The sequence below is a fragment of the Polyodon spathula genome, chromosome 19 (genome assembly GCF_017654505.1).
Source record: "Polyodon spathula isolate WHYD16114869_AA chromosome 19, ASM1765450v1, whole genome shotgun sequence".
Taxonomy (NCBI): Eukaryota; Metazoa; Chordata; class Actinopteri; order Acipenseriformes; family Polyodontidae; genus Polyodon; species Polyodon spathula.
The window spans coordinates 30,578,724-30,602,309 of NC_054552.1; the positions used below are offsets into that span (position 1 = coordinate 30,578,724).

The window sequence follows — 23,586 nt, forward strand, 5'->3', positions numbered from 1 at the left end:
GCAATTACAGCTATGATTTCTGAACATCACCATTTTTTGTTTTTTTAAACCAAACACCCACTTTGTGGTTTAATGTGGTACTGGAAAGAGTCACACGAGCTACAAAAACGTTGACCTCCTTTATTGAAAATGGTTTTAAAGCACTCCTGAATGGTGAATCTTTTACTGTATATCTTTATAACTCCTCCTCCTCCTCAGAAGGAGTGCATTTATCTGGCCAGTTAGCACAAGTAATACGTTGACCTCTCCATCTTCGGTTTACCCCTTTTCTGATGCTTTTCAGTTCTGGGTCAAATCTTAGCCCAGTCTCACTTAACACAGGGTGTAACACAAGTTTTATACTGCATGCCACGGATCGTAAACAAAGGAACAAACAGTAGTCCAAGTAAACTGAAACAATCAGCTATTCACAGATACAGAAGGGTGCAAGACATTATATAGATGACAACCACAGATTGCTTTATTAATCTTGATAATTCTTCACCATGTTAACTGTTATATACATGCAATTTCCAATCTATGTGATGCTCAGAGGTAATCCTAATCACATTATTTTTCATCTCTTCCCAACCCAACACCATCGTCTTTCCGCATTTAATCCACAACTTAGTTGTCTGCCCAACTCAGTGAAGCAAGTCTGTGATTGACAATTGAATTTGTTTTCTGCCCCATTACAAGAATCAACAAGACCAACAGGATGCTCCTCTCGCTAGGACTAATTTAAGTAGACACATTAGTGAGTGTAACATGAATGTAGCAATTCCAGTTAAAACACCACCACAAAGCCCTGACAAAACCCAAACACTAAACACATAAAATACCAAATTCAGTAGTAACCTCACACCCTTTTTCTGCTTTATTTTACCTTGAATATTGCTAACTTGTATGAAGCATACTTCATTAACATATACAGTCATGATGTACATGTGTAAAGCACAATGAGAGCTTTTTTTTTTTTTTTTTTTTTTTTTAAATAGTATTTGATTTAACGCAACAGGGTTTAATAAGTTCATTGAAATATTTTGCATTTAATGTATTTTTGTACTGGTATGCAGTTTTAAATCTTTTGTTTTGTTTACTAAAGTACCTTACCACTCAAGTATTAATGCTCCTGGTATTCAAATGTTTCCTATACTGTAATCTCATCTTTAATTATTGGCTTCCCAAATGAGAGCAGTATTTAAGAAATTAAAGATAGAGATACCTGGCATGAAACCACTTTAAATTTGCCAAACATTCAGACAAGCCCTGCAGAATCAGGGATATTTCAGAAACAATCTACAATTCTCAACATGGCTTTTAATCTTTGCCATATTAAAAAGTGTGTTTAGGCTTCTGGGCTCTCTTTGTTTCTCATGAAGATGGATTTGTTTAAAGCAGCATTATTGTAATGCTGCAACGATATGTCCTGTCAGAGATTAATGGTAGGGCTCTGAATTCTTTATTAAAAAATACTTAATTGCTGAAGCAGTCTGCTTGAGAATCTATTTTTTCTATCTCCAATGTTCTCAGTGTATTTATTGCAGGGCATAGTATAAACCAGTGTACTCATGCATACAGTCATTCATCTTTAAAAATACAGAAAATGCAGTGGGGGAATTACATACTGATGTCGACACTCTCCCAAAAAAGAGAACTCAACTTAAAAAAAGTAATACAGCCAGCAGGACTCAGTTACTTGACATTTCTTTTTGATCATGTGTTCAAAGATTATGAGACACACCTGCGCTTAAACATCTGAGAGACAAGCACGCCTTTGTTTTAAGCAGATACATCAAAGACTGTTTACCTAATCAACACAACTCAGCTAACCCTGAAAATCACATCATGCTACGCCTTTTGCGGAAACTCCAATAAAGAAGAGGCCTTAGGGCTAACTTGGCAGTGTTAGTGAGTTCTTAACAAGCTCTGTGTGAGGGCAAATTCTTATGTATACTGTATGAATAGAACATGCTGTGTATGCGAGATTTCAGAACATTCAAATTGCTTCTGCTAAAAGTGCTACATGCATCAGAACTGTCAAGCACTGTTCAACAATAATAAGAGAGTCTCCATGACAGACATCTTGACTTCCTTATGACAAATCAAATGCCACCTGTCAGAAAGTCTTTGTTCCGGACAAACTATTTATTTTACTCGTAGACCAATTACAATCTGGAGAGGAGAAAGGATACATTAAAGCCCTTGACAAAATAATCATCTTACATGACTTATTTTATTTCTCCTCCAATTACCTTATCAGAGGGAAAACATAAAGGAAGGCGCGCAAGTCAATGTATATTGATACATATATTTATCTAACAGGACATTGTCAAGAGAAATGAAGCAGTATTCTTTCCATTTACCAATGCTGACTGGCTGTCAAATATTTTGAAAGCCTAAAGAAATACATGCATATCCCTTGTTGTTGTTCTTACAAAGCATTTTTTTAAATTCATTTCTCTGGTTTTATCTCATTGCATTTCAGTAACTTTATACAAACAGAAATGATGTCCCCAAGACAGGTTATACACCGGAGCTTCTAGATTGTATTTAACCCTTAAATATATTATCAGATTCCAAGCATGTGACATTTGCACGCTGTAGTTGGCTTCACAGCTTTTAAAATATATAATTATTGGCCTGACAGTAGCATAAAGGTTGCCGACCTTACTAAAGATATATCACAGTTCTGTCTGTGTGTGTGTGTGTGTAGCCAAGTGAAAAATGTGTGTTGAATTGGACACCATGTTCTGAGTGCTGACCTTTCTCTCAGGTCGTCCAGGCATCGCTGGAGGTGCACCTCTCCCGCCGTGACCAGCACATGCTCCCCTGTATCCTGTATGAGTACCTCAGCGCAGGGGTCAGCCTGGTTCAGCAGCTTCATCCCTCGAACCAACTTGGGCATGTCACCTAGGGGAGACAATTTGTTGATTCGTTTTCACAAAAGTCATACAAACCGTTGCCTACATGTTTCAGAACACATTAAAGGTTTTCAAACTTACTGGGATGTTTGGGTTCGACAGCCACTCGCACAATAGGAGTAGCTTCGAAATTCAGTGGTGTAAACGGAGGACAAGCAGGAGAGGTTGATAACGTGGCCGACTTCAATACAAACTCCTCCAGCCCTCCAATACCTTGAGAAATAAATCACAAGACACACTGAAGTTTAACAAATATCCTAGAAATGTGTAACAAGGTAATGTTTTTTAATGCTGTAATGGCTTGCTCATTATATAAATAGACACTGGAAATGAACTGTGCGGTTTTCCTGTAGTGAAAACACTGGACTAATAAGAAGGCCTAAAAGAGGTACTAGACAAAAGTTTTATTTTAAAACGAGGATGTTAAAAACACAAAACGTGTGTAAATAAAAATGTAATTATTTCAAGGTAATACCAAACGTGATACATTTTATTTTTATTTATTTATTTTTTTTAACATACTACATTATCTCAAGGTTTAACTCGAGGCTGTGAAAATCCTTAAATTAGCATCATCATATACACGTTTGGTTACTGCATTTATACAGATCAAATATTTTACACTTAACACTTAAGCTCTCAAGCTGTTTTAGATTTCATTGCAGGAAGTCTTTTTTTCTTTCTTACGAGCTCCGACATCTTGATTCACCAGCACTACACTTGTTTTTTAATTTATTTATTTATTTATTTATTTTTTACAGAGAGTCAATGTACGCACTGCTTTGTTTTATTTGAAAAAAAGAAAAACAAAAAGATGGATTTTCCATCTGTCAGTGAGCACTGTTTAGCTTTTGTTCATTTTTTTATGTTACTTCAGTGGATTTAAAAAATAAAAATAAAATTACACAAAGTTGCCAACAGGAGCATGGGAGCAAGAAGTTCAGTTGTAACATTAGTTTGTTATTTACACTCATTGCATACAGGCAAGCTGCAAGACACCCCCTTTCAGAATGCAAGAACTAATAGGGCCAAAAACAGAATTTGAATGGTGAGGATCAATTTTAGACCTGATGTCCAAAACCTACCAATTGTACATGACCCCAAAATGAGTTTCATTATTGAACTTGACTAATGTGGAACTCTCCACAGTGTATACATCTCTTACATAAAGGCTGTACAGATCTGACTCACCCTACACCAACTTTTTGGTGGCATGGGAAAGCATGCGAGTGAGTGTAAACATAAAACAAAATATTACAATTTATAATTTTATAAAATTAAAGTCAAAGAATTTTCCTTTTAAAATGACATGACTTTCACGTTTTACCTCCCATGATGCACTGCGTCTCCTTTGTAAAGAAATGAATGTATTTGTGTTGGGTAGATGGTTGGCTTGTAACACTGACGGTTTCTAAAGACCAATTTAATACTTTGTATAATACATTATTATAAATTATTAAAGAACCTTTAATGCATTCTGATACAGGGCCCATAATTCGCAATTGCCAAACGGAACTGAACGTCAATCAATGCTATCCTATTCCAAACTATGAAGAGCTTTACAACATTAAGGCAGTTTGCAAAAAGTCTGATGCTTAAAAAACTTAAACGTCTTTTATTACCCTGAGCACGGCCAGGAAATGCAGTTTTCAATGGGGCCATTAGGATTCAGCTGATGAAGCATTTATGTTTTCCCAGGGAGAGAGGATGGATCAGGTTCCTGCTCTCACTGCATTAGGGTAGTACAGCTCTTTATGTAGATTAAGATAACAGGCACCGCTTTTATGCAATGGTAATTCATAGCTATTAGCAAGTAGAAAACTGTAGTTCGTGAAAGAATGTTGTATATACATGGAGTTGTTAAACAGTTATGCAGCTGCACACATTTAATTGCTTTTGTTGAATTGCCTGATTTAGCTCCATATGCATGTATGAAGGTAACAAGCAGATGCAGGAATGACTCCCCCCCCCCCCCAAAATAAAATGTGTTGCTAGCCCAAAAGAACAAAGCAATAGCAATTTCTCTGATTAACAGTGCTGCCCAGGAGTCTCTGCACTGACCCTTCTATTTGGATTTACAAGACTGCAGCATGTAGGGAAAACAGTTTAATTTAAACCCAGATGCTGCATGACACAGTCCTTGTTATCTATGTTAAGCAAAAACAAAAAACAAAACCTTGGAATGTAACATAAGATAAAGAAAATAGCTAGCAAAAGATCAATTATACCTGATACCTAATAAAATGAAACAGGGACAGCAAACTAGTTCATGTGGTTCTGATACTGTTATTACAAACAGAAATCTTCAAGTGAAATATGTTCTTCACTTTGTCTCCACATGGATGCTGCAGATCAAGTGCTTACTAAGAGTTATTAACTTACTAAGTTGCATATATTACTGCTACACAGCTACAGTACTTCAACATTTTGCAGTTATATTCTGTCTTGTGAGTCAGAGACTATCCTGGGAATCCCCCCTTCAACAGTGCAGGAGTCTTCCAGAGACTAAAATATACACAGTCGTTCCTTTATGTTAAGATATTGGCAATGCTAATGTTGTACTGACTCGTTAACATGTCAAAATCCTTTATATTTACAATAAATTAAAACAAAAAAAACAATGCTAACCGTAGCTTCCAATCAAGGAAGCAATATAAGATAACTTACTCGAGGGACCCACGCAGTCTAAAAGCAACCTGATGACAGTTACTGTAAATCAATTGGTCTGTATCCCCAATTTGGGTCTGTTAAGTGTAATAAAACTGGCTACATTTAGATCCTAGGGAAATGATTTCACAGACTTCTATTTTCAAACATAAAATAGGTCTGAGACATCGTAACACATTTTGGTGGTCTGTACTTATCCTTGTTTTAATCCTACTGGATTCTTGGAAAAATCAAGATGGCAGCCAGATCGGTCTCCTAATGTCACAGTTTGCATAACAGAAAATTAGGTGCTTGGCACAGTGTAACAGTACAGTTTACAGGAATCACAAACACAGAGGCAAAAAAGAACTGAACTTTCCAGTTGGCCGATTCCATTTTTCTCAGAGATATATATATATATATATATATATATATATATATATATATATATATATATATATATATATTGTATGTTTTGAATTCAATAAAGAATATTCCATAGACTTCCACCTACCAGGTCTAATCAATTACACTGGAAGAAAAGCAATCTATATTTTGTAAATAATGTAGGAGTCAGGTGGACGATTTACTAGCAGCAGATACAATAACTCCTTTCATCGAGGTATCTGATTTTCAATAACACATGGTGTTGATAAAGCGTCTGAAAAAAATTATTATAATCTTCTAAAGATAACACGGTTTTGCAAATCCCAGTTTAAAAAGTGAACCTGCACCTGTGGCATTATCTAAAGCTCTCTGCTAAAGTCTGCTTTCCCTCCTTATGTTTTCCATTATCTCCGAGTTAGAAATTACTGGCATTTTGTTAAACTACAAATGCAAATGTCTAATGGTGTCTTAAAAAAGCCTGTCAGCAGATAAGAAAATGATTAGAACTACAATGTGAAGGACGTGTGAACTGAATGAACCTTGTTTAAGCTCTAACCATCGCTTTATTATTGAAAGACTCACTTCTCATCAATCCCAGGCATCACTACCTTCCAGCTTACTGATGACACCATCTCTTACGGATCTTTAAGTGGGCAGGAGTGGAGAGCTGTCATGCTCCTGACTGATACCACAATGAAGTGGTCAAAGCTCATGACCTTAATAAAAAAGGGTCTTCTACCCTAAGTGCAGTCAGCAATTACTGTGCCTCCAGCAGCTCTTATCATGGTTATAATGTGCGTACTGTAGAGGGCTTAGTGCACTTATCTTTTAAATGTCTTCTTGTTTGGATATTTGTTTCTATGGAAGCTTGCAACTTGTATCTTGCTGTTAGTTTTCCCTAAAATACCACCGTACCTGTTGCTAATAAATCCATATACTGCATCTAGTCTGAATATTTCTGAACGTGTGTGTATTTCTCAGAAACGTAATCAATATGAAACTTGTAGTTAACCGAAATAGCATATCATGCTTCGTTATTCATAGGAAGCCGCATAAATGCTACATTTTAAAAAAAAAACATATATCATGTCGAAATAAATGCTGGACATTGTTAACCTGTCTAGATTATTAAATGATCCCCAATGATATATATAAAAAAAAAAAAAAAAAAAAAGGTGGTTTCATGAATTATTTCCCAATGAAAGCCTTTATTTTGTTTTCAAGTGGTCTTGAGCATTTTACAGCTGTGCAGTTGTAAAGGCAGGCTGTGACTGTCATACATGTCTGACAGTGAGACAGTAGAAAAGCTGGGAATTAAAAAAACTCTCAGAAGCATTTCTCACTGTTAACCGCTGGGCCGTGGTTCCCCAAACAAACATAAGGAGCAGACAGCCTCATGGCAGTTTTTCATTCTTCAATGAATGGTAACAACAATGAACACTGTCTTAATTATCTGAATGAAGAAAAACAGCTACTGCAAGGCCAACAGAGGGAAATGACCTATAGAGGCGCTAAGATCCTTATCGGGTTTATTGAGCTGAAAAAAGCAAACACCTCCCTCTCTGAGCAGGGGCTTCTGTCAGCAGGGTCTCGCAAGATTAGAACCATGAAATATACTTCTATAAACACACTTCACTTTAATCTCTGAGAAGCCATCAGTAAACAGCTTTTTATAGCAGGCTCATTACTGTGAGAACACTACAGCCAGGTTTCTGGCAGAATTTCTGTTGCCAACTTCTTTCCCAACACTTCCTTCCAGCTATAATGCACCTTATGCGCAGTACAGAAAGCATTGAACTGCTTTATGAAATGCCAGGCATCTTATACAGAACTCAAATATCTGCCATCCTGCCCTCTGCTGCTGGTATTCAGTTTCAAAACACCCACTTATTGATGAAAGCAAAACAATTGCGACAAATAACAATTTAAATGATTGACTCGTACTGCCAACACAGAGCAATTTAAGCGCAATTACGCATTCTGATTTGAGTAGACAATGAGTTTTGTTAATGTTCTTTCCAACTTTATTTGTGTTTTGAAGTTGACAGAGCAAATATGCATTATGCTAAGATTACTTAAAAAAAAAAAAAAAAAAAAAAAAAACACACTCTAGGATGACTGCTTGTGCACCTTAAAAAAAAGTATTTGCACAAGGTTGCTAACAAATAAATAGGACTTCTGTTTTTCTTAATTAAATTTTTCTGTACTTATTTTGAGCTATTTTTGAGTTTCATGTAATTTTTTTTATTTTCTTATTTCAGGGCTTTCGCTTTTATACCATATGAAATTATTGTTTTCACTTACTTTACAAAATTGTTGAGCGCTTTTTTTCTGTCACAATATGTATAGTAACTCGACAGTACTTGCACACTTCAATTGTACCTTCTTTCCTTTGCTGTCTTCCACAACTAAATCCTTATGGTCAAGGGCATATTCTTCTGGGGTTTTTGTGTGTTTAAGCATTTTTTACATTTCACCACACTTTGCCATTCTGTTTTAAATTCCACAAGCATGTAAAAAATACTCCCTATCGAACTTTAATACAGCTTTAAATCTTGCGAGCAACAACAATGCTCCATTTCTAATTGTAATCTCATTTTAAATATCGCAAGCATGCTACAATCCTCCAATAGAAACGTAGGAATTTGCTGCCACTCAGTATCTGGGGTGGGTTTAAAGTATTCAGTATGAATCAATGCGAGGTGAGGAAGGATACTGCTCAACTGCACTGGAGTTTTGATTTATTTATTTTTTTTTTTTCACAAGGAGTCATGTCAGCGTGAATTGAGTAACCATTTCCAGTGTTTATTGGATATACACCAATATCATTTTATTTTTTTTGTAAACGGGTGGGGGTTGGTATCATTTTTTTATTGGTTAAAACCAAAAATGTGAAGCCCTACAGATAGACAAGCATTTGTTGCTGATGCATCATTTATTTAACGTGACTTGTCTTTATTTAACCAGTGTGAGGGAACTGCACTTGAACTTGCTGAGGCCCAAGAGACTGACCACCAATTACATGTCTCTGGAGTCAACTGAGGACGTCTGGAAGGCAGAAACAAAAGCCTTCTTGTCTGACAGGACGTTTCCTCTGTGTTGCGATCCCAAAGGCATCTACTTAATGATACTGAAATCACTGCTTAAGGCCACAGCTTCACTGAGTTTTACCATGCTGGTAATTGTGAGAATTCCAATTTATATGAACCCGCAAAGTAAAGCATGTGTACAATCCCCTTTCAGTTTCTTGCAGCTGAAAGCTGGTGGTAACCACAAAAAGAGCTAACGGTGATTTAAGCCCAGAGAAATGTCCTCAAAACCACAAATACAGTCAGCCAGCGCAAGAAAATGTTTTCCTCCTTGTGTATTTAGCAGCTGCAGTTCTGGGTAATTTCTCTAAAGCTGGCGCCGGGTCCTGCTTTTGTTGCCTCGAAGTCAAATAACAAAGTGTTTTATCTGACTTTCTGCTTTCTTGTTGTAAAGTTTCCACTCAAGAGTTTATAAACTATTTATACAGCTATAGAGCAAACATGCATTTCTTTTGTTTCATAACAACATCCTAATAAGCAAAGTTAAAATGTAGATGCATCACACTATTTAAATCGTATGTTGACAATATGTGTCTTGCGATTTTGATTTTGTAATTTTACGACACAAATGCACACTGTTTGACAAATTTTGATATACAAGACGCACAGTATACTTGTGATAAAAAGTATTTTAATATGGTATATTAAGACGTTTTCAACAGGGCTGAATACAAGTTGTGTGAGTTACACAAGAGATGCAACTCAAAGCAGCTCACACATGCGTGTTATACTCAAGGTGAAGATTATATTAGTAAAAATTGTGTTAATCATTTGCCAAGAAATATATCTTCTATATCTGCTACTGTTGATCTGTATGAATTTATGTCAATACTTGTTTTGAGATATTAAAGAAAAAACAGTATATTGAATATTGTTCTGCTGCATGCTATAGAAAGTATATTTATTTAGTACATGATTTTTTCTTTCGAGAATATAACGGTGTTATATAAGGCCAAAAATGTAATTCTATTTCATAAGCTATTTCATAATTTAAGTACCAAACTCTTTTGCAGGATGTAAACAACCAAAAGCATATGGCAGTTGACAGCTGTCAAACTTAAGTGCTGTTGAATTACAATAAGGCCTTTAAGTGGTGAATTTGCCAGGAATCAATTATTTCTGTGGGAGTCTGAACATGTTGAGCTTGACTGTATGGAAGGGGCAGAAGGACACATTGGCACAGCATCTGTTGCCAGAAAGGTACATAAAAGGGATCAGATATGCTGGAAAAACACACTTAACCATTTGTGTAAAATATCTATATTTGTCTTTGTCAACACATCAAGGAATATCTCATTTTTGTAATTAACGCAGAGGCAGAAAGGAAGGAATTATCTTTTAACGGAAATTGTGACACAAACACGAAGCACTCTGGTTCTTCTTATTTCTGGAAAAATATAAGACATTTCAAAGGGACTTTGCCACAAAACAGAATCTCCATTTAATTTAAAATGATTTTTCAGTTAAACATCTGTTATTTTTCTTTGCACAAGACAAAGCACTAATGGTTCAGAGTACAACTGGGCTCCACTGAGCGTACTGTATATATTTATAACATTGTTTGTAGCACATTCAATTTAATTAGGATTGTCTTTTTGAATTTACTGTACTGCAGTCACCAGCCTTTTCCTTTTAGAGACACTACTGATCCACTTTCGAAGAGGTCAACATATTAAACCAGAAAACATGCTGGTGAAGTTTCTCCTCTTTCTGCAAATTTCTTTTAATTTAGTATTCTAAAATATATTTGCAGACAATGTCCTATAACTTTCAATAACATCTTGTCTCTTAAGAACAAAACCAAGCAAGGATCGTTATGGGTGGCACTGCCCTTATCATAAAAAGAATACTTCAAGAAATAATACATTAGAGAGGTAACTACGTCTTGTAACAACTAACAAGTTAGTCAAACTAAGTATTTACTTCAAATCAAAAACGGCACCCCCTGTGTCTACATACACTTTAAAAAGGCAGTATGAAAAGTCCTGGTTTCTACAGTATCATTTCCAATGAAGCAGAACAAAGGGATAGATGGACAGGCCTGAAAGTGATGTGGTCTTTACAGCAAAAGGAAGCCAGTGAAGTTTGAATAAAACGGAAGCGTTGCAATGGTTAGATTCAGAAAGGGCGAATGTGCCGGCCACTGCATTTTCAATTAACTGCACTTTAGAAGGAAGGAAACCAGTAATTATAGTGGATAATTAGTAAAGAGACAGGGGTATAAACCACTATATTAGCACCATATGAACCCAGGAAACGTTTTGACATTTTCAGGCTTTGTACTGGGTATACTGCTTGGCTGTTTTTGATTTCTAATGCCTGAAATGGAATAATTTGTGGCAGCAAAATCTCAAATGTTAGAAACGAATTGCTGCGGGGACCAGACTTACAGCTGCACAGTCCCTTAACTCTAGCTGGAGATCACTGAGGTGGGGCCTGCAGCATTAGCCAACAGAATAACAGTTAAAAAAACAAAAAAAACAGTGACGCTGATGGCAAGACCCTCAGCCACACAGGCAGCAGCACAGGAGAGTTAACAGGTAAGAGTTCACAAGAGGTAGTTTACAGCCTGAGTATTGTAGGTCAGAATTCACCCTTATTGAACAAAACATTTCTGTGGTTGCTTTGCATGTGCGAGTAGGCCAAACAGCTGAAGGAAACTCGCAGGAAGAGGCTGCTTTAGCCAACTGTTGGAGATGCTGCAGACAACATAAATCCATTATGAAACAGAATACAGGTGCCTTTATTTTTCTATCACTGCTGCCTTGCTGAAGAGATATGAACTCATTTACCTCTATTCCAAGGCCCCCTCTGATACCGCCCTGGGCCTGGCTAACATTCTGCTGACTAAACAAAGCACTTTGCAAGTGCTGTATCAAGTATCGCCCGCCAGCAACAGTGCCTGGATGCCCCTTCTTTAAGACAGACACAAAACATGACAGCTTGAGATAGTCAGCTGCTTATTTCACACTCAAGTAATCTGACCACGGTTTGCTTCCCCCAGACGTAAGCCCTAAATTCTAGAAAGTACAGAGCAGGCGCCTTTCACTCCCACAAAACAGAGTAATACAATATAAAGTTACTCAGCCTAATGCCTTTATCATATGTGAAGTAATGGATGTGATCTGTATCAGTAATGCATTTTTTTCCTCCCAGTTAAAAGAAGAATAAATAAAAAAGATAAAAGGGTTCACGTCTGAGTTAAACTACACAGATAACTTGCTCAAAATAGGATTTAGTAAGACATACGTTATACAATTACTAATAAATTAGATTTGACCAAAGACAGGTTACAGTTTAAATTCCTGTTTTTCATTCTTTTTTTATTGTATTACTATAGGGAAGAACATAACCTTTTCTATTTATACATACAGTATTTGAGGCAATTCTATGTATTTTGATTTAACTCATCTTTTGTTAAACAATTCTATATGTTTAAGTTGTGCAATATGTCCTTCAAAAACACATGGAATTCTAGTGTAGGAGAAACCGACAAATGTTACTCTTTTAAACATAACACAAAGCTATAAAACAAAGACATACAATCCAAAAGCTATAGGCAGGTGAAAGGGCTTATGTTGATAGATCTGGGTTCAATACAGTCTTTTTTTCAACATACTTATCAATGAATGACATTATTTTTATGTTTAGAAAAATACTTCTGGAAAAGGACAAATGTTCAGCTACTGCCTTGTGTTAATAAAACTGTCATTCTGTGCAGTAATATCCTCTATGTAGTGGGCACCTCAGCTTGACAAATATTGTCTTTAATTAGGTTCCCCTACCCCTCTCAAAAAAAAAAAACGATACAACACACTTCAGGGCATGTGTTGTTCAGGGATAGCATTTAGTTTTAAGCTGGTTATGAAACTCATGTTGCATGACCATATCATGAAAACAAAAATGATTAAAATCACTATATATATATATATATATAAAAAAATATTACCTATGTTTAACAAAAAAAAGAAGAAAAAAGAGGAAACAGATGCCTGGCAGCAATAGGTATTTGGGTAATACAAGGTCTGCTCCGTTTCGGCCTCCTCTTGGCATCAAGTAGGCAGCAGGTGGTTGACGAGGCCCTTAAAAAGCTACAGCAGCTGTCCTTGTTTAGAAAAGAACATATTTTAAACTGCTATTTTTGTCACAAGGAAGGTTGGCCTTTATTTAAAAATCTTTAAAAAACAAAACAAACAAACATTCAGCTTCTTTTTTTTAATTTTTTGTCGAACATATATGAATCCAGCACAGAATACGGGCATGCTGTGCACCTCTGTATGCTTCCCCAGGTAAAGAGTTATTCACAGGCGCATTTCAATGCAAAGTTTTGTCACTGATGATCAGAATGAAAGAAGAGGGTTCAAAGCTTCAGGAAAAGCTGCAGTCTGTGCATGCAAATGTCATAATTACTGGCCTGGCCTTTTGTACTGGTTAATAAAATAAATTGTACACACCATTACAAGGGTAGCCTTAATTAGCTACAACATAATGCACACTGTTGCAGTGGCTGGTAATACACCCACCACCACAAAGCACGGTTTCTGCTCATTGTGTTAAGTGTGATTTGCACTGATTCTGTGAAGGTACAGGCAATGGCAAATGCAATTTTCACATCAGCATTAACCAGATATTATCTCTTTTCTGTTTACTAGTCCCATTAAATGTGCCTCTTCCACACTTTAAAACCTAGACTTTACTGAGACCATTTGCTTTCACCAGTATGATACATTAAACATGTAATAACAATATATGTCCAAAGTGCCAAGCTAATTCTGTTTTTTGTGGTCCTGTTTGTTGCATTTTCTGGGTGGTTCAGCAGCTTTTTGAAGAACAGCTATTTTGTCTGAACAAATGTATGGCAGTGAACAACACACTGGTTCTGTGATGTAAATCTGCACTTAAACTAAAATGATTGAGGACTGATGCCTGACAAGTCAAAACATGCACAGCTTTTCAATCTTCTCCACATCTTTCACAATAAGAACAATGTTCTTGAATGTGCAAACTGCTTCGACACATTATCTGACCATTTAAGTCTTAAAAGACCTGGCTACTAAGCTTAGTCAATGGATTTCTACTAGGGATGAGACCCATGAAATCTAAAAGTGTCCATGGCACACCTAATGAGACACATAAGTTATTTTTTATTTTCTTTTATTTTTGTATTCATTCTCCAATTTTCTCCCAATTTGGAATGTCCAATTATTATTCAACCTGGCTCGCCGCTGCAACCCCCAAACTGACTCGGGAGAGACGAAGACGAGCACTTGTGTCGTCTGAAACAAGTGCAGTCAGTCGCCATGCAACCATATCCAGAACTTACAGCGTCAGAGGACCAAGCAGTTCTGAACTGCGCACAGGCTGGCCTGCAGGCGCCCGGCCAGCCACAGGAGTCGCTGGTGTGCGGTGAGCCAAGGACTTCCCAGCCAACCTAACCCCTACCCCGCCCGGGCAGCACTTGGCCAAATGTGAGCCGACCCCGAGGAACTCCCGTCCACGGTCAGCAGAGGCATAGCTTGGATTTGAACCAGCGAACTCCAAGCTATAGGGCACATCCTGCACTCTGCGTGGAGTGCTTTGACCAGATGTGACACGCAGGAGCCTCACATAACAGTTATTTTAATCAATTGCAACTTTCAAATGAAAGACAAAGCCATCATCCAGTCATATGATCCAATATCTCTAAACACCAGCAGAAATGCTTTCTGTATTGTTCTAATTTTAGGTGCATCTCAATAATTAAGCAATTTCCATGAGACCGAAAATCAGAGCTGGGATTCCAGAAAATAACAACTCCTGCTTCAGGGTAATCATGTATCACTCTTAACCATCATTAGAAGGTTCACCTGTAAAATCATTACGCTAGTACTGAAAAAAAAGAACAATAATATGTAAGTGCTTCATTCCTTTGTACACTGACTTTGAAATAAATAAAAATCTGCTTTTTTAATTTTTTTTTTAAATGAGCACACTTTGTTCAGATGGACCTGACCAATTCACTTTAACTTATTTGAAGCAGAAAATGCAAATTAGAACATACTGCTTATTCAATAACTACATTTTTTTATTTTTTTTTTTAAAAAGAAGCTTTAGTTGTAAAACATCAAAATAAACCTAGATTAACAACATCTTGAAGAAAGATATGTGCTTAAACATCAATTTTAACTATTAATCTCTCTTTACAGTGTCTTTTACGCTACATAAAAAGGTTTATATGATGGGAAAGTTAATGCCCGGTAGACATTTACAATTCCAGACTTCAACGACTGTACCAATGTCTAAAAAGATATATAAATCAGAGCAGTATCTGGAGAGCAAAGAGAGGCACTCATCCTTTTGTTTCCAGAATGCTCACTATTAAAGAGAATCTTAAAGCCTTAAACCCTTGATAGCTTTCAAACTAATTAGCATGTGCTAATTTAAACTGGCCTCCCGGCAGGGCTAGTGTATTACTGTGCTGTCATTGAAGATCCTTTATGAAAGATATACCTTGACCGAGAGAATCACACAGTACAGTTGTGAACCAAATACGTACGTCAACGTCTGCAGATTGACAATTATAAGTTCTCCTTATGATAAACTGGAGATGCATAATTAAGTGCACCTTACAGGTGAAGAACAATTAGGAAATTAACGATATGTAAAGGAGGAAGCTTTACTGGGCTAAGAATGGTTTTGGAGCTGATGGAAAAGAAAAAAAACTTTCAACATAAGCTAATGCATTTCAGTAGCGTGACTGAATGCTGATCTTAACAGTTCCAACATGTTTGGTATTGTTAGAAATATGTACGGAAACACTTTTAAAGATTACCAAGCTGTAAACACAACAATGGACATGTATATATAGCTGGCAATGTGCAGCAAAGGTTTCATAGAGGTCAAACCTCTGAGGTGAAAAGCAAACACAGAACAGTTTCTGCTGGATAAGAAGCTGACAGTAGCTGTGGTGCATCCTGCTGGCACTCCATCCCCTGTCTGTCAAAGCAACAGCCGCTACGCCCCCAGGCAAGCATGGTCCTGATACAGGCGGGGGCCATAGGGGAGTTAAAATGCATAGCATTTAAAAAAAGAATCAAAAGGTTCAGGAAGAAATCCTTTATGTAAGAGGAGATTAAAAAAAAAACAAAAAACAAAAAAAAACAACTGTGCCGTTCACCTTAGACAGGGCTATGCCAAGACAAATTTAAAAAAATAAAAAAATAAATAAATCGATAAAATAAGATGATGATGAAGAAGCCGTCTGTCTCTCCTTCAAGACAAGATGTAACGGCAGAATTAGCCCACCAAATGTTTCAGAGAATTGTAAAGCTGGTGCAGGAGGTAGTTGCGCTTGCAAGTTGGCATCGATCCTGGAAAGCCACTCTGGTCCTTTCAAATGGCACCACCACCTGCAGCTGCTCTCTGCTCTGCACATCGGCTGCTTATTAAAACCACAGAGCCATTAAAAGCAATCCCAAAGGACAGACCGCTTGTTAGACACCCTACCCTTTTTTGTAACTGGGCTGCAGCTCCTTTCTTGAATGACCAAACAAAGGTCTAATTTAAGAGGGATTAAGAGAGCAAAGGGACAGTGGGTAGGGAGGGTGCAGAAAGGCACAGCGGCTATGCCATTATAAATTATACAATGCATTAAATGAAGCTGCAACTAAAGTTTGTCTCACAAGTACTGGTATTAAAAATAAATAAAACAAGAAATAATATATATATATAATTAGTATTTAGTGTTAAGGTACTCTAAGATAATTCTAACAAAAGGTAAACTAGACTAGAAACAAGAATTTTTGATTGATTTGATTTGATTTTTTTTTTTTTTGTCACTCAGCAGTGTGTAAAACTGATTCCGAATCTGAATTTTTTTTGTCTCAGTATACTTTGAAATCCTCCGCTCTTAAAAAGCACACTTCCAAACTGCAATACAAATAACTCTTAACACTTCTACCACCTGAATAGGACAGCAGTCTCATTAGGTGGGAAACAGTTTAATGTCTGATATCCATGACAAATCATTCTCATACACGATCATATCAAAGTAGTTCAGAGAAAGAAAACAGCTGCAGCTTACAGAACACTTCAAGTACATCAGGGTGCAAGAATGAACCTGTTCCCTACAATACTCTTCCCTTAGTGGATGTATTAAACATTTGCTCGATGGTCTGATACTGTATATCCTCTCTTTTCCAAGTTGCTATGAAAAGGCATTACAGACAGTCACATTCAGGAGACCTAATAATACCAACACAGAGTCATTATGTTTGTTACTCGGATAATAATAACCATTTGTGCTGAATTTTCCATTCCTATTCTTTATGACTGTTGATGACCCTACTTGCGATTCACAAAAGAAGCATCTGATAAAGACTCTTATTTACTGTTCAATGGAGCAAAGAAGGTAACATGCTTAATTTAATCTGTCAATATGTCAAATGCCAGGACTTGCAATTCTTATGCAAATAATTGTTTTCACCCAAAAAACCCACCCTATTCTTGACAATAAACCACACACCGATTCTTGCCGAAATTGATTCTCTGTCTCACTTTGCTTCCTGTCACATGGAGATATCATTGAGAAGATTTTTGGTTTGGCCAGGGTTCTAAAACATTGTTAGTTATTACAGGAACTCCAACACATTTCAAAGTAATTCAAGGCTTGTTTTATCACAATAGCATCAGGGCCCTAGTCGATAGTTCTGAAGTACCCAAAATTAATAATATAAAACACACATTATATTACATGTTTCAGTATCAGACATACAATGTAGATACTACAAGATTTATATATCTAATAATAATAATTAAAAAAAACCCAATAAATCCAAAGTTCTTGCTGAGATAAACTATTTAATATATTCTTGACCCAAAGCATTTCTAAGTGTAGAAGGGTAGACCGTTTTCCTGTTTTTCTCAGTGAGGCTTACCTTGAACAAAGTCTAATGGTTACTGAGCTCAGAGTATTTTCCACTCAAAGAGAAACATCAGAACCTCATTTATTTCCTCCACCAAGGGAATAACCGTCTAGGTTATTTTAAGATACCTGAACATGAAAACCATCAAACAAACGTTACATAAGGACAGCTGCCTGCATTTTTAAACACTTGCATCTATCTCTCTCCTTGGCAACTTTTTTAAAACACTCAATAAGTATTAGTTATGTGGAATATGTGTTCGTTCTTGGACATGTCAGTTTGTTTTTAGTTAAATACAGTGCTGTAAGACATGCATGTGCTTTAGACTGAAATCACCCCAGTCAGCAGTAACTTATGCTTAATGGCATTTGCATCTGTGCTGCATCTGCTCCTGAGGAAAGCTAGATGTGTTACCACATGCTTTGCTTAATGTGGCTTAAGCCAGATATACTTTTGTTAGCAGTCCTAGATTTTTATGAAGCAATGTGAACAATAGTGCTAATAAACAGAGAACACAGCCCAATGAGAACAAACAAGCAGCTCTATAGCAGACAGTACTGATGTACTGCCAGTGTTCTCTCACTCCTGATCTCATTTGTACCTTACTTTTACTGGCACACCTTTCTTCGTTAAATTCCTCAGGGGCCGGTAAACAAGCTTGTTTTCCTGACCTATTAGCTTGCAAGGTGAGATCTGCAATGCAGCCAAGGGGCCCAAACAAGCAGTTGATTAGCTCTTCTCTAACTCTCTTTTGATGACCAGCCATAATGATTTTGCACACCCTGCAAATCAACCCGAAATTACAAATTCCAGCAGCTCAACAAAGCAGAGCACAAAGGTGGGTGATTAATTAATACATTTATTATCAGGGATACTACATTCAATAAAAATAGAGTGGAAAATACAGATCAGATTGGTACATTTTAGGGCTGCGATATTTAGATCTGCCACTGTTAGGATACTTTAAACAGACAAAGCCTTCAATTGCTTCCATGCTGCTGGAGGTGGTGTATGGGTTAAAAACACAAAAACTTCACCATGATACAAAATAAAAATATCTCAAACTCAGCATATCAGATCCCTCACCTTCAACATCACAAAGTCATGAAACAAACAAGGAATGCTGCAAATTCCAGATTATAAACAAATTATGTGTGTGGGTGTTTTCTGCAGAAATTAGAATTTCCCACAAAAAAGAAGTTACTGCTAATCGATTTGGAAAACAGCTTTGTAGTTTCATGTGAAAAAAAAAAAGAAAGTACTGTCACACAATTATATACTCAAGTACAGGCAAATATTTAGACTTCATGTATTATTTAAGGTGGAAAATTATTTGACAAATCCACAAGGGAGGAAGAAGAATGGAGGTTTTAAGTCTAACAGTAAACAGACTTAGCGAAATATTTTGATTTATTGGGTTAATGAAATTGGCATAGAGTATTTGGTTTTTATTCTAAGAAAAATCACTCGAGCCAAGCGAAAGCGAATCCCTATCAGTGCTGGATGCTCGCCTCTTAGTTCTATTATGCGGATCAGATTACAAATCAACAGCACAGCCACACTAGCTACTTTTCTATCCATATTAGCAACAGCTTGTCTAAGCTGGATAACTCAACATGACCCAGGCATTAGTTTAGAAACAAGACAACCTGGAATCCTTGAAAACCCCTGGCATCTGCCATCTCTTTGTCCTGAAAAAAAAAAAAAAAAAAAGTGGCAGGCAGGTTTTCGTGGGACAGCTGGTTCTTGTTTCATTGTTGCCACCTAGTGGGTGAGTTCACATTCATCTGCCCCAGCTAGAGTGTGTCTGGCAGAAAACCGGAGCTATTGCATCTGCAATAAAGCCGGCCACCTGCCAGTGCTGTAAATGCTCCTGTTGTGAGTTGTGCTTCTACTTTACAAAACATCAACCCTGCCTGTTTGGAGATAGCGGTAATAAAACCTGCTGAATGTTAAGGTTGCCAGGCGGAAGCGTCCTGGGGAAGTTTTCTTGAAGACTATTCTCCTCCCCTCTCCCCCTGCAGGATTCCACATAGAATCCTTGATAGGAACAGCCTGCCCTCGGAGAATGCCTTCTGACAAAATTTCAGAGGTTCTGATCTAGGTCACAGGAATGAAATAAAACGAGATAGCACCATTCAATAAATTACAACCACTGAGAAGCCATTCACAACAGTTTATGATGGTCTAATTCCAAAAACCCTATTTTATGATGGTATAGTAAGTGTGCCAAGGATGAGTGAGTCACTGTCAAATGGTCAGTTACTACAAGTACTAGCAAATTTCTCTTTACAGATAACATAGAATAACATGAAATGTTAGAATAAAATTGCCTTATTACACAATTATATAAAGCACACCATGCATCTAGTAAAAAGGTCCTCACAAGTACATAGTTAAGGAGTAAGGTTGAGTGCTGCAACACGCTAAACTAAAAGGCAATCTACATTCAACAGAACGTTTTCACGTTATACATGCGTGCCTTATATAGCTGGGAGAGCAACATTTGTGTTAAATTACAGTACAGCAAAAAAACTTCTTCCAAATATAACTGCATTTCAAACCTTAACCAACTAATTACGAGATCTGTTAAAAAAAAGTACAGACTAGGCGCTAAACAGGCAGCAAAGCACCCATCACAGAAATGAGAATAACGTTTCAAATGTGTAGTTTAATTTATACGCTTAGCTTTAATCTCTAGCGTTGCTGAACGCATGAATGAAAGTCTTAACAGAAAACAAATGTTTTCATAAAACTCTGTGTTGAATCAGCAGTATACAGTGTGCTGTTTACAGAACAGCTCGAATGCTTTCAAAGCATTACTTCCCTGCAACTGGACTGAATTGTGAAAAATTTGACGCAGCCCACATATTTAACCCAAGCAACAAGCTCTTGGCATTACAACACACACATCAAAAACTAAAATGGTTTACATGGTCTCTCAATAATTCTTGAATGATCATAATTACCACCTAAAAGCACGATATGAACTGTTAACACCCAACATTATCATTATTTTTACTCAAAATGATTGTAAACTCACTAGTAAGCATGCTTTCAATTTAATAACAAACGTTAAAAGAAATGAACAGCAACAGTTTGCTCTACAGTTTTAACAATACATTACAGCAAAGCAATTAACATTTGCAAAAACTCCTTCCCAAAACGACTCTGGCTACATGGGTGCATTCCTGACCAAACATGTTACTGTTTAACAACCCCAACACTACTCTTAAAACTGCCACTAAAGTTTGGGCACATGCCTCTTTTAAACGCTGTCTGAATTCATTCGCATTCTTGTGCCTTTATATAAATAAAATAACCTAAAATTCCTATTTTACAAAATCAAGCTTCAGGCTAAAAATACAGTAAGTAATACATGGGTCAGCTTATTTGAGGGCAAAAGGGGTTTTATTCAAAGGCTTTGTTCAACTGGCAGATATGACTGTAATAGCTATCTTAAGGCCATTATCTTTCTACTAGATCAGTTTCTTTAAGCAGCTATTTACCCAAGACAGCACAGATGAGATGCCAAACAGTATGCACCTATGCATACATTACACAGAACAAAAGCTACACTGCACATTTTCCACAGTTGTATTTGGACCTAGATTAAAAATAATTAAAAAGCCTGTTGTCTTTGTTTCAAATTACAAATCATTCCCATTCCCATTCCTTAATTTTCCAGATAATCTACAATTCGTTTCCTTATATGGTCGTGAACAAATCACTCCTGCAGTCTTTGAAGCTGCAAGATAAATTGCTTCGGAAAACGGAAATCATTGCTTCTGAATGAAGTCATTAAAAAAAAAAAAAAAAAAAAAAAAAAAACACTGCAATAGGAATTAATAATGAAAGCCCTCTTTTATATACATGGAGCTCAGCACTGTGGTGGTGGTGATGGTGGTACACCACAATACAGTCAGTTAAAGGCTCATACTGGGCAGCATTATCATGAATACAAATACAAAAAATGGACCACTGAAGATTGATATGATTTTCTGCTGCTGGTGTATATTTTAAATGCCAGGCGCTATTTAGTGTAAGCTCTAAAAGCACTGTTACAATACATTATGACATTATCTTGGTATGCTGACATAAAGGAATATCTCATGTTAATTCTAATAAATAAATGCAAAACTGTTTCCAAAGGGATCACAAACTAACAGTGCCTATGAACACATGTGCATTGCCTTTACTACCATACATGCATATGCAAGATAGATTACTTTGTTCAGCCACCTTAAAACTATAACTGCATTAAACGATGGAGATACTGCAGCCTTCAATACGGATCTCTAAAGTTTAAATACATGTGTTGGTAACCAACCTCTAGAGTGCTGACTGATGAAAACTGCAGTGAGGCTTGCTAGATGCAGTATGAAACTGTAACCCCATCTCCAAGGCTAGTGCCCACATGTTCGCACTTGTGTTTTTTTTTTTTTATGTACATGTGCTTGCATTGTTATGTATCTGTATGTGTGGGTGTTGGTCTGTTATTCCACATAACAATGTCTCAAGGGCTGGAATACAGCATTTTTCTGGGTTTGAATTGCATTAGTTATCCAGTATACTATTCAGATGAATACCCAAACTACATTGTACAGGAAAAAAAAAGTTTAGGGTTTAGCAATTACCCTGCCAGGTGTATGAACAAAGACAAGTCAGACACTGTATAATATAGAATCTATATATAATACAGCTTCACCTACAATGCCTAGTTGTACATAAAAGCCTTTCAAAAGTGTACATATCTGACAAACAAAAAAAAAAAAAAAGGGTGAGGATCTACAGAAAGCTGTTTCTGTCTTTTATTAACTGGTTAGTGTAATGCAAGTCTGGATATACTGTACACAGTTTAGCACAGGGGTCTCCTACCCCGGTCCCAGAGAGCTACAGGGTCTTCTGGTCTTCGTTTCATCTGAGGTCTCAGTTACTTAAGTGAACCAATCATTGATTTAATTAGTCCAGATTAACATGTGTTCCAGATCTTTAGCCACTGATGATGTAAAGACACCCATAAAATCTGCAGGACTGGGGCTCTCCAGGACCAGGGTTGGAGACACCTGGTTTAGCATATGTGGCTGTTCACTTTTTTGGATTCTCACTAACGGCCACGTGACCAGTGAATGAAAGGCATTGCCTTTGCTTAACCTATGAACACGCCACTCTTGTGACATTCAGGAAACTGTTAAAAGGGTTTCACCTTTGTGTACTTTTGAGGTTAACTGTTTGTCACGTTCATTAAATGGATTTGGCCCAGCAGTTTAAAAGCATATACATGTAAGAGCAGCAGGAGGTAAAAAGGAGACTTTTTTTAGGATTTATAGAGGGGATGTTTCAGAACTAGGATAGTCATTTCTTCTGGGGCTTACAGGCCCATCTGTCCTTATTTCCCTGAATTTTCACTCAATAAAATATGAACTCCCACAATTTTCACAGCAAAAAAACTGGCATGAAAGAAATGCATTCTGAAAAAACATGAATCAGGTTTGTTGATGAGGCTGAATCACCAGCAAATGGAAAATAAATCATTAAGTAAAATCCAGTGGAAGACCTATTTTTAGTAGAACGAAGACCTATTTTATTTTTTTCACAGTCCAATGCAACTCTCGGTATTTTCAATAGGCAGGATTTAGGGATATTCTTCTGGCCCTG

The 23,586-nt window shown here is 36.9% G+C and overlaps 1 protein-coding gene across 1 annotated transcript in view; it reads right to left on the bottom strand.

The window, feature by feature from the left end:
* efl1 (elongation factor like GTPase 1) overlaps positions 1–23,586 on the bottom strand; it is a 62,088-nt gene that overhangs the window by 10,761 nt on the left and 27,741 nt on the right. Inside the window, exons 16-17 of the mRNA XM_041218696.1 lie at positions 2,985–3,116; positions 2,745–2,892 (exon numbers count right to left, since the gene is read on the bottom strand). Of these exons, the coding sequence (XP_041074630.1) occupies positions 2,745–2,892; positions 2,985–3,116 (280 nt within the window). The remainder of the gene's footprint in view (positions 1–2,744; positions 2,893–2,984; positions 3,117–23,586) is intronic.